Source organism: Gymnoscopelus microlampas (genome assembly GCF_963454915.1).
Source record: "Gymnoscopelus microlampas genome assembly, chromosome: 18".
Classification (NCBI taxonomy): domain Eukaryota; kingdom Metazoa; phylum Chordata; class Actinopteri; order Myctophiformes; family Myctophidae; genus Gymnoscopelus; species Gymnoscopelus microlampas.
Window position 1 is genome coordinate 41516986 of NC_139955.1, and position 13207 is coordinate 41530192.

Sequence of the window (13207 nt, forward strand, 5' to 3'; positions counted from 1 at the left end):
ACAAACAGATTTTCTTTAATTTAATGTTTTATAGTAAACTGATGCTAGGTTCTTGGTTTACCTGTGATCCTACTTTCCTGTGGCACCACGCTGTCTCTCTGCATGCTATGTATGCGTTCAGCTTGCTTATTGTAAGTCACAATGAGAGACATCTGCTAAATAATGGCTAACTGTTTTTTATTTTTTTTATTATTGCAAAAGCATTGGTTTCTATTACACCATGCTAACCTTTCAGGAGGAGAAAGGCGGTAGTTTCTATTAGCTTGCGACCATCATGGATGACGTGATTGGTAGGCAGATTTCTGAGATGATGCGTAGCGTTGCGAGCTAGTTCAGGCAGATACGCTCGAGAGGTTTACGTGCACGTGCATATGAGGGCGACGTTGTATGTGACGTGTCAAGGAGCTGACCAAATTGGCGGTCTTCTAAACCGATTCTAAAAACGCCTATTAACTCCTGACCTAAGTTTTCTGAAAAACCTCAAACATTTATTCCAAAATGACAAAAAAAAAGTTTTATATACTGTACATAGCAACAACAACCCGTCTTGAAAGGAATAGTTACAAATAGGGGTTCCTGCCATAAATGGGTTAACCCATTCAATCCGGGAACGCATATAATGCAATTTTTTACATTATTGTATACTTTTGGCTATTAAAAAATAGCAGATCTACAAGCTTGTCGTTTTTTTTATCGTGAAAATGTGTGCAAATCTTTGAATATATATGTTTTTTAAAGGGAACATTTCTAACTCAAACCTTTGGTTCTGGCTGATTCTACAAATGTTTTAGATGTATAACATCATGGAGTAATGTATAACAGAGCCTGAACGCTAAGATCCAATATACTATTCACAGCCACACTTGTACAGTATTTATATGTTATAAATACGTGTTCTGAAGCTATCAATGTTCTCAATCTCTTCGTGAGTTATCTGACTGAACTGCCCACAGCCCGACGAGAGTGAGGTGGAAATTGTGCCATCTTATAGGATTGAACATGGGTGAAGTGCTCTGTATGACAATTACTCGTCAACTAAAATGTCACGACAAACCTGACCTGTTCAACTTGGAACCACGTGTAATCTGATTTGTTCTGGGAACACACACGTAACAATTCTGACCCATAACATCACAAGGACTGGAAAACATGTGTGTTGTTAATGCGACCTTCACAACATTCACGTAAAAATGTGAACGATGTGTTCATATGGGAATGAGAAGAGCCCGGTCCATGATACTCACACAGTTGGAATGTACAAACATAGTCAAAGTATCTAAACACAACAGCTAGCGGTTCTGTCCAACACAACAATGGTGCACTGCTGTTAGTGGTGGGAAGTAACTAAGTACATTTACTCAAGTACTGTACTTCAATTGTTATTACAAAACACAATTATGTTAGGCAGTTAAGCCCTATTTTACACTTTGGCTATTTAAAAATAATAACATATCTACAGGCTCATAAAGTGTGGCATTGCGAAGCGTTGTGAGCTTGTAGATCTGCTTTAATTGAAATATTTTTCTTTAAATAATGAGTACTTTTACTACTTTAAGTATATTTTGATGCCAATACTTTTGTACTTTTGCTGATGCAAATTTCCCTTACTTTTACTTGTGATGGAGATGGAGTATTTCTACATCGTGGTATTGCTACATTTACTTAAGCAAAACAAAGGGGGGGAAATGGAGTGCCACTGAACAGAACAATGTCTTTGTCATGGAAAGACAACAGCATTCTCAGTGTTCTTTCCATGACAACACTATGAAACACTGTGTTGGCAGCCATCTTATGTGTGCCGATCGAATGTGTCAAGAATGTCCATTGACTCTAGCCCTGTGACATCATTGCAATGTCAGCTTGATTCAAAACACAGCCACAGAGAGAGAGAGAGAGAGAGAGTGACAGAGAAAGCAAAATGTCTCTAAATAGTTATCAATCCATTGCATCATAATTTGATCAACAAATCGGCACTTCCCGCATGCCACTGTGTCTCAACGTCGTGGAGAATCAATTCCCGTACACGGCACGCGGTGCACATGTGCGCCACGAAGCGCCATCCTTCAGTGGACACGCATTGGGCATGAGTCTTCTGCCGTCCTACTTTTTGTGTCCTTTTAGACGCCAACAGGCAAGTCCAAATCTCAAGGCACACTTTGTATCCGTAGCAAAGATAGCTGATCTAAAAGCTTGTATAGAAATGTGGCTGTATTGACATTGCACTGTCATCCCACCAAACACTGTATCAGTGGTGTAAACTCATTTACTCAAGTACTGTACTTGAGTACAATTTTGAGGTATTTTTTACTTTTGTGGAGTATTTCCAATTTTGATATAATGTTTAGACTGATGATAGGTTCTTGATTTACCTATGATGCTAGATTACTGAGGCACTACACTGTACACTGTACACTATGCATTTGATGATGTGTTATCTTGTGTTTACCTTGCTTACTGTAAATCACTCTGGATTAACCCATTCAAACCAGGAACGCATCTGTGTAACCACTTTATCCATATTCTATACTTTGGCTATACAAAAATAGCAGATATACAAGCTCATAGCGCGGCACCGAGAGCCGCGCTATGAGCTTGTAAATCTGCTAATAAAAAAAAAAAAAAACGTGAACATTTGTGCAAATCTTTGAATATATATTTATTAAAGCGAACATTTGCAACTCAAATCTTTGCTTCATGGGGTCCCCGGAAATAAATATTTTGAGATGGGGGTCCCCGGCCAAATACATATAATTTTGGGGGTCCTTGACATGACAAAGTTTGAGAAATCTTCAAGATTTTTAAAAAATAGCAGATCTACAAGCTTGTATTTCTTTGGCTATTTTTGAATAGCCAAAGAAATACAAAAAATGACACAGATTCTTTCCTGGTCTAAATGGGTTAAGAGTGTCTGCTAAATGGCTAAAATGTAAATTACCTCACCCAGCGCCCCCCCGTCACCTCAAACAAAGTGTTGCTATACCTCTGTCGGTACTCTTACCACAAGATGTAAAAAAAAAACACGCGCACACACACACACACACGGAACTATAGTTTGACGTGGATGGGGTCTGAGGAGCTGATGATATCCCCACTCACCAGACATGTGAGTCTGTACAGAATATATGAACAATCTACACATATGATTAATATTATGTTCTTCACCTTGTTGTTAAATAAACCTCACGCCCAACTCTGGAAATGTGCTAATTCTGCCAAACAATTAAAGGATAGGATGAGAGTATAGATGTTTGTTCTACCTGATCTGCTGAGGAGTCCACAGGATCACTGCTCTGCTGTCTGCCAGAATGATCCTACACACACACACACACACACACACACACACACACACACACACACACACACACACACACACACACACAATTTAATCAATGCCTTTAAAAAAAGGTGTCATTTTAAACCCAAATCCTCATGCCGGAAATAGTCGATCTCTACAAGCGTGTCGCGCTGTGAGTGATTCACGACGCAAAGGCGACTCACTCACCAGTTGAAACATGCACACACACACACACACACACACACACACACACACACCTGCCAATGTTCATTAGTGTACACCGAGGTCTCAGACAGCACTGTGAGAGGTATGAGTTCAAATATTCAGTGTGTCCTACATGGGACCCAGCTGTCAGCCAACGCCCTTAAATATTAATATTTCACTACGGCCTCTTTTTTGGAACTGGCTACAAGCAAACTCATAAGTCCAAAAAGTATCTTATTAGTTTGCTTTGTACCCCTTTTTTCTCCCCAATTTTAGTCGTTACAGTATGCCAACCGATTCCTTCCCCACACATTAGTGTGCTGTCACTGCTGTTGTAATGCTGGCTCACGCGCAGTGGCGTGCACAGACATTTTGAGGGGCAGGTGATCAAGTAAATTATACTTTATTTTGTTTACTTGGTCTGCTCTTTTTCCCCTCTACACCTATACCTCTTTGCCAAAAATAGCCGATCTACAAGGCCACAACGCCTCGCGGCGCGAGGCGTTGTGAGCTTTTAGATCTGCTATTTTTGGTTAAAGTTCTCCTCAGAAAAGGGATGCTAGGTTTCGAGTGGTTATGGTAAAAAGAAAAATCATATCGCATAAAGATTTGCCGGACCCCCTGTAGTAACTCTGAGGACCCCTAGGGGTCCCGGACCCCCTGTTGAAGACCCCTGCTGTAAACTGAAAAAAATATATATATTTTTTTCTTTTTTTCAAAAGGGCACTTCTGGTCAAGAGGGCAAAGGGCAGGAGCTCTAGCACCACCTAGAGTCTATCTGTGCACGTCCCTGCTCACGCGAGCTATTTGAGTGCACGGGGGTTGGGAAAGTCCCGGAAAAGACACACTGTGATTGGATATTGCAGATCTTGGTGGTAGTAGCACATATTCAAACGGGAACTTTGAAGGCCGAAGTGGAGAAGGGTTCCATGTGAACAGCAGTTGATGGTGATCAGTGAAATACGCAAGGTGTACTTTTGGCTGAGGGGGCGGTTCCAAAAGTACCCCTTGCGTATATCACTGATCACATGATCTCAATTAATTATCCAGTTCTAGTCAACATAGAAGGGGGGGGGGGGGGGGGGGGTTTCTTATTTCCACACAACAACTCTAAGGTGTATTAAAGACATAGTTCAATTTTGAAAATGGGTAGTATTCCCCTTTTATCACAATGTAGCCATTAGCAGACGCTCTTCTTTGTCTTAACCAGTGGTTCTGATGATCAAGTAGGGCACTAATTTAAAATTATGGAGATGGTTTCCTGCCGCAGCAACGATATACAGTACTAACCTGCCAGATGGAAGAAGCTTGCGTCACATTTGTTTCACAGGCTACTTCCATCTGGGACCTCGGTAGCACAATCGATGAAGGGGCCATCAAGCTACTTGGCAGGTGATTGGATGATCCCGCACCTAGCAGCCGCTGATTGGTTCGAACACGCAGCGGAGCGGGCAGCTCTACTATCTGAGCGAGTCCAGATGGAGGCTGTATTGTGAAGTCAATACCGCCCCCATCTGCCGGAGTCAGGTTAATGATATACAGCAACTATTTGAAAATAGCCGAAGATGTTTTTTTTTCATTTTCTGAAAAGTAATAGTTTTGGACATTCAAGGTTTCCACATGACAGTGTGTTAATGCAGTCGTATTGAAGTGCATCAGAGCATGGGACACATTCATTAAGTATGTTCAACCTAATGGCTTCTGACCCATCTGTGTGATCCCAATGGAATAAGAACAGATACCACACACACACACTCACACGCACACATGCACACACACACACACACACACACACACACACACACACACACACACACACACACACACACACACACACACACACACACACACACACACACACACACACACACACACACACACACGCGTGCGCGCCAAGTAACCAAGAACATTTATTCAAGTACTGTACTTACGTACAGTTTTGTATTATGATTTAGATTATTAATACAACACATACATTAATCCACTTCAGACCTGTTTTATACTTCCGGCTAGTCAAACATAGAGTCATTCTACGAGTTGAAAATTCGAGAAAAACGAGTTAAATTCTTTTTGAAAAATGTGAGTATTTTTCTTTGATATTCTAAGTATTTTGATGCCAAACTCAAGTAAGGTTTTGAATCTGAGTATTTCTACATTGTGGTGTTGCTACTATTATTTACTGTACGGTAAATAAAAAGTACTTCTTCCACCAATGTACGCACGCACCCACCCACGCACCCACCCAGTGTAATAGATATAATATGACTAGACAGATATTAGCCAGTTATTAATATAATGTTTCCAAAACCTTTCCTTTTTTTTATTACAATAAAAAAGTAGATCTGATATATTCACTAGTTTTGTGGGACAATCTTGTATGATGAAGTAGGTAATATTGTAATATTGGGGGGAAAAAGAAAAGAAAAAAACCTTAAAAAGATGAAAGATGGAGATACAAGGTTTCTGCTCGAGAGCAACGTTATAATATGACTAGGCAGTTATTAACCCATTTAGACCGGGAACGCATCAGTGTCATTTTACATTTGACCTATAACCTTTATTTTATAATTTTGGCTATTAAAAAAATAGCAGATCTACAGGCTCGTAGCACTGCACTTGTAGATCTGCTATTTTTTTTTTAAATCGTGATTTTTTTTTTGCAAATCTTTACAGTTTTCTGAAAAACAACATATGTTGCTATTACCGGTATATCAGTGGCTCTCAAACTTTTACATGCCAAGGACCACCCAAAATGATATGTATTTGGCCGCGGACACCCATCAAAATATGTTGTTCCTGGGACCCCCCCGCCCCCCAGTAGCAAAGATTTGAGTAAAAAACATTGTTTAAAAAATATTATATGTATTCAAAGTTTTTCCAAAAATAGCAGATCTGCTGTTTTTGAATAGCCCAAAGTATACAATAATGCTTTTAGCTCAGATCTAAAAATGACACAGATGCGTTTCCCGGTCTTAATGGGTTAATACAAATGAGATGCGAGCACCCTCTAAAGTGAGGAATCCCATCCGCTGACAGTGTGTGTAATGTAGTCCTATAGAAAGCCAGTGGAGTGTGGGATGGATTCATTATAGCTGTGTGTTGAACCTGAATGCTTAATGAACATTAAGCAGGACAGGTCTATGTGTCTTTGTTAAAGATTAGAGGAATTAGCCATGTGCAGACGCACAGGCCATGTGCACATGCACATATATATATACGGTACATGTCAGGTGTACGCACGCACGCACGCACGCACGCACGCAGGTTTGTGTTACTACACTTTTTTTTGTTCTTCTTTACATTTTTATCCCACGATTTTGTAACCCATTTTTTCACCCAGTGCCAATTGCCTATGTAATCCTGGGACTGGGCGCTACTCTCCCTCTGCCAGCCTAGGGAGAGCCCAGAACTGAGCTCATGCCTCCTTCAATGCATGATGAGCTAGCGGACGTTTTCGCGAGATCAAACGGCGCCTATTTAGGAGATTGGTTCTCATTGGTTCCAATGAGCTTGTAGATCTGCTATTTTTGAAAAATCTTGACATACATTTGTGCAAATCTTTGAATATATATATATTTGTTTAAGCGAACATTTGTAACTCAAATCTCCAAATACATTTTGGGGGTCCTTGACATGAAAATGTTTGAGAACCACTGATTTAGGAGACCATTTGTAGGATTTGTGTACCATTCCGCCTCCAGTGGCTCCAATCGGCATGGCGTATCTTGTATAATTGAACATCTTTGCTTCAGCCTCACCCGTTTCCTGTCGCTCCTCTTGCTCCTGTCGTCCAATAGGATTCTGTTGTCCTGGAGGTCCGCCTCCTCGACCAGAAGGATCTCCTGAAGCTCCGCCCACTGGAAGGCGGACTCTGTCAGCTGACGCTGCTGTAGTATATAGACAAACAAACGCAAATCAAAAAAATACAAACACAACCTCAATACAACAGCCCCAAGTAATTACTACACATTTACCACATTTTGGGCTTCAGTAGGCTACTTATTGTGTCAGATAATGTAAATTATGTCATCGTTCAAATATATATATATTACAATAAACATGAAAACAGTGATACTAGCAGATCTACAAGCTCACAAAGCACCGCGATTCCATCTGTTGTGAGCTTGTACATCGGCTATTTTCACAGTTTTTTTCATGCCACCATTGCATAATATCATAAGACCTCGAGAATGAACACCACCCTATGGTCTTCATTAACAACAATGACATCAGGGGTGTTAAGACCACCAATGCAACTAGTCACAACTCCTTGTAACCAAACAGTTTTAAGGCCAAGTCACACCAATGCAATTGTGAGTAGTTGCGAGTAGTTGCATGGAGTTACTACAAGGCAAATAATTGGGGTGGATTGGGCTTTAGCTGAAATATTAGAGAACACAGAATCATCATTACACAGGCTTAAGACACAGAAATAGCTCCATTATGCCCATCGCTTTCGATCAAAACTGCTGGTGTTGGTACTAGAGACTCATCCCACGTTGCACACGATCTATCTGGCCGAGAAATCTGCGCAATCCGAGAAATCCGTGCAGTTTCTTGTCGATTAATTGATGTATAATAAGACAAAAGAAAAAACCTTGCTTCTCAATTATTCGGTTTTAAGTCGGCTATCGGTTTTAAATACTGAGTTTTAGATAGGGGGTTAATTGTCCAGCCCTAAAGTGGTTTCATGTTCGTACATCTTCCAGTTTTTGCCGTTGTTCGTGCTGCTGCTGGATCCTCTTGTGTCGGTCAGCCAGTAACTGCTGCTTGTAGCGCTCCTGCTCCACCAGCTGCTGCCGGTGCTGCTGCAGTACCTACACCGACCACATCACAATGTAAACAATGCAGTACCTACACCGACCACATCACAATGTAAACAATGCAGTACCTACACCGACCACATCACAATGTAAACAATGCAGTACCTACACCGACCACATCACAATGTAAACAGTGCAGTACCTACACCGACCACATCACAATGTAAACAGTGCAGTACCTACACCGACCACATCACAATGTAAACAATGCAGTACCTACACCGACCACATCACAATGTAAACAATGCAGTACCTACACCGACCACATCACAATGTAAACAGTGCAGTACCTACACCGACCACATCACAATGTAAACAATGCAGTACCTACACCGACCACATCACATTGTAAACAATCATGCAGAGCGGCATATCATGGTAAAATGTCTATGGGTATTTACACAATATAAAATATATTGTTTATATAAAATAAAGTGTCCAGAACATTGGATATGTCTAGCTTTGTGAACATGTGATTATTTAGAACAAAATAATAATATTTCTAATAGTCGGAAAGTGCTGTGCTTTCGGAAATAAGGTAAATGAATAATACGGCTGAATGAATAACAATGTGATTGTCTACCCAGCAATACATTTTTTTTTTACCTTATTGTGCGAGTGTAGACGGTGCGCAGGTTCTTTCATTTTATTCTATTATGACGATTGGGTCTTGAGAACATTGAGAACCATTTAGTGCACCGTGCGCACGTACCTGCTGTTGTCTTTGTTGAGCTCCGCCTCCAGCGTGACCCCCGACCTCTCTGCTCCCGTCGCGACCCTCCGTCTGTAGCCGTAGGAACTCCCGCCGTAATGTCCACTCACCTGGCACGTTCACTATGGAACTAATAGACACACACACACAGCGAGGACACACACACACACACACACACACACACACACACACACACACACACACACACACACACACACCTCATTACATCAAAACAGTCCACTGTCGGGTGGAAACCTGGTATGTCCAAAACTGTACCTCGATCCAATGAAGTTATCATTTAGTCACAAGCTCTTGTTAACACATTCCCTGCCATTGACGGAGATCTCCATCAATTCATTTTTTCCCTCGACTGCGAGAGAATAATTGAAGCAGAAATGACGTCATCCCCCAAAAAAGTCACTCCGTCCACTCCCATGTTATGAGATGTAGAAAAACACATCTAGCTCGGGTTTCTTCTTTTTTGGATGAAAACAAGCCATATTCAAATGTTTTTGTTCCGGTGGATAGACGAGACCCTCCCCCCCCTCCACACAGCTTTTGTTTACATCCGTGTCGCTCTCCGTGGATCGTCAAAATAAGGAGAAAAAAAAAAGTCAATAATTTTCCAATGATTTGATCAAATTATTGTCTCAGGAATGCGACAAAAACTAAAAAATCTCCATGAATTCAAGGCTTCATGGGGTGTGTAATTGATAGAAAATCAGTCATGTTTTGGGTGAACTAATGCTTTTGTTAAGTGATAAGTGATGTTTCTCTCTCTCTCTCTCAAAAAAAGGGAAAGGTCAGGGAACTTCTTTTTGATTGAATGCTAATGTCCCATGACCCCAAGGAAACTGATACAAAATAGTGGTGTACATTTCAAACAGAAACTCTCGTCTCCATATTTTCACTTGGTATGTTTCTTCGTAAATTAATGCCTACTTCATTGTACGAAGCGGCGCGTTTTGAGCTTGTATATCCGCTATTTTTTTGCTATTTTGAATTTGAGTCCTGAAAAGTAAAAGTTTTGGACATATGAGAGACGAGAACACTGATGATGATGAAGAAGAGAAAGTCTTACCTGGGCTCTCCTTCCTCCTCTGTCAACTCCTCATCCTCTTCCTCACTGCCACTGTACTCATACTCTGGTCCTTCTGCAAGAGAGAGAGAGAGAGAGAGAGAGACAGAGAGAGAGACATTTAATAATCATTATTTCAAAATACTTTCAACCCCCCCAATGTTTCATTAAAAAAATATATATATGATGTGTAAAAAGCAAATATATATTTGAAGTAGTAGTGAAAATATAGCAGATCTACAAGCTCTTGACATCAACCTGCGTGCATGCTCGCAAACACACATACACACACAAACAAGCTGCGTGCATGCTCAAGCACACTAACACCAAGCTGCGTGCACACTCAAACACACACACACCAAGCTGCGTGCATGCTCAAATACACACACACCAAGCTGCGTGCATGCTCAAATACACACACACCAAGCTGCGTGCATGCTCAAACACAAACACACCAAGCTGCGTGCACGCTCAAACACACACACACACACACACACACACACACACACACCTAGCTGCGTGCACGCTTGCACACACACACACACACACACACACACACACACACACCTAGCTGCGTGCACGCTTGCACACACACACACACACACACCTAGCTGCGTGCACGCTTGCATAAACGCACACACCTAGCTGGGTGCGCGCTTGCACAACGCGCTTGCACACACGCACACACTTAGCTGCGTGCACGCTTGCACACACGCACACACCTAGCTGCGTGCACGCTTGCACACACGCACACACCTAGCTGCGTGCACGCTTGCACACACGCACTGCACACACGCACACACCTAGCTGCATGCACGCTTGCACACACGGCGTGTGCAGAAAGTCTCCCAGTCATTAGTGTGTTTTTATAAGCTAGGAGAAGATTGGAAACAGATGGCAATTCCATTTCCTGCTTCCTTCCTCTCTCTCCCTCTCTCCCCTTTCTCTCTCTAACTTTCCCTTTCATGAGACACGTTGTGAGCTTGTAGATCGGCTAGTTTCACTATTCTAATTTAAAAAGAGAAAATCATAAAAAAAAAAAACACATTTTCAGCTGGGGTTTTTACGTTGCAGAAAACAAACATTCAAAAACATTGTTTGTATAACTTTCTCTACTCCACCCCCCTTCTGCCCTTCCCTACTCTATCTCTCTCTGACCCCCCCCCCCTCTCTCTCTCTGTACTCAAAATGTACTTAAAGTACCAAAAGTAAAAGTATCAAAATGTTTGAAAATAGCAGATCTACAAGCTCACAACGCATCAGCTTGTAGATCGGCTATCTTCAAATTCAAATAGCCTACCGGTACTGTAGGTATAAAACAGAGCTAAAGTGGTTAATGTATGACATGTTTTATAATATAATGTATATCTGCAAAGTAACTAGTAACTAAAGTTTTCAAATAATTGTAGAGGAGTAAAAGTACAATAAGCCTCTGAGATGTAGTGGAGTAGAAGTAAAAGTATAGAGAATTGGAAATACTCCAGTAAAGTAAAAGTACCTCAAAATTGTACTCAAGTACAGTACTTGAGTACATGTACTTAGTTACTTTACACCACTGCCCTCCCCCCTCTCTTCCTCTCTCTCTGTACCCCCCGCCCCCCCCCTCTCTCTGGTCTGAGTTACAGAGATAATTACTGCCACAGTAAACTGAACACACATGTAACCACTGGTGGATACTATAGTAACTAAGTACTGATTCTATGTTTTAAAAATACTTCATACTTCTACTCCACTACAACTCAAGAGTCACGTGTCGTCACTGTCGGGAAGAAAAGCTTCCTAAATATTCAAATGTTTGTGTTTTTTTGTAGAGGCCGCTTCTAAACATTTTCAAAATCCTAAAAAAAAAATTGAAAAAAATATGAAAAAAAAATTTTCACGATTTTTCAAAAATAGCAGATCTACAAGCCCATAGTGCGGCACTCGGTGCTGCGCTATGGGCTTGTATATCTGCTATTTTTGAATAGCCTAAAGTGACAGAGATGCGTTCCAGGTCTTAATGGGTTAACACCCTACTTGATCATAGCGTCACACTCACACAAAAGTAGCAAAAGTAAGCTCCAAAACTGTGACTCTAATTTCAAAAACAGCAAAAGTAGCAGATCTACAAGCTCAAAACACGTCGCTTGCAAATCTGCTACTTTTGTGTGACGCTGTAGTATGAGAAAGTAGGCCATTAGTTTACGAAAAAAACACCAAAAGTTTGAATATGGAGATAGGAGGTTTCTGCATGACAACAGCGGTAGTAGCGCCCCCACACCAGACGCGTCGCTAGGTCTCTACTAGGTTGGGGGCTTAGCCCCGCAGGCAACGGGCACATGCACGCGCGCGCAGCCCCTCCCCCCCGCGCGTGCGCGAAGCGTTTTTTTTTTTTTCTTGCAGATTTGGGTACTTTTTTCGCCGTTTTTTGTTACTTTATTTCGGTTTTAGGGTTAGGGGTAGGGTTAGGTTAGGGTTATAGATATATAATTTAAAAAAGGAAAAGAATCACACCCTGTGTGAAGGTAGCGGCGCCTTTGATACATTTTGTCATCGATATGTGTTTATTATGTGTTTATAGCCACGTGTCATGTGAAGCTTGACCAATCACTTTGTTGACGGGTCTGACCAATCAGAACGTTGACGGTGAACACGGACAAAGTCAGGTATAGAGCAGGATCCGCTCTGAGCAGGATCCGCTCTATACCTTTAGGTATAGAGCGGGACCAATCACTTTGTTGACGGGTCTGACCAATCAGAACGTTGACGGGTCTGACCAATCAGAACGTTGCCGGTGAACACGGACAAAGTCAGGTATAGAGCAGGATCCGCTCTATACCTAAAGGTATAGAGCAGGATCCGCTCTATACCTTTAGCGCCGCTAAAAACAAACAAAACAAAAAAAAAACGTTTTTTTATTTTTTTTTATTGGTGGCTTTGGATAAAACATTTGTGGCTATAGCCACCGAAGCCCCCGCCTAACGACGCCACTGCCCCACATCCACACACCTCTCTCTCTCTATCTCTCTCTCTTTGCTAAAAAAGACATATCGTCGCTGACGGGTGGAAACCTCATAAGTTCAAAACTAACCCATTTCAGGAAACGGAGGGAAAAT

The 13207-nt window shown here is 41.5% G+C and overlaps 1 protein-coding gene across 3 annotated transcripts in view; it reads right to left on the minus strand.

Moving 5' to 3' along the window:
- Positions 1–13207, minus strand: part of LOC311033793 (mitogen-activated protein kinase kinase kinase kinase 4) — a 109779-nt gene that overhangs the window by 49519 nt on the left and 47053 nt on the right. For all 3 annotated transcript variants that reach the window (XR_014599545.1, XM_084041446.1, XM_084041447.1), the window contains exons 11-15: positions 10116–10188; positions 9035–9164; positions 8200–8316; positions 7258–7386; positions 3258–3311 (exon numbers count right to left, since the gene is read on the minus strand). Coding sequence is in view for 2 of the 3 variants with exons in the window: in XM_084041446.1 (XP_083897572.1) it covers positions 3258–3311; positions 7258–7386; positions 8200–8316; positions 9035–9164; positions 10116–10188 (503 nt within the window). In the remaining variant the exon portion in view is untranslated. The remainder of the gene's footprint in view (positions 1–3257; positions 3312–7257; positions 7387–8199; positions 8317–9034; positions 9165–10115; positions 10189–13207) is intronic.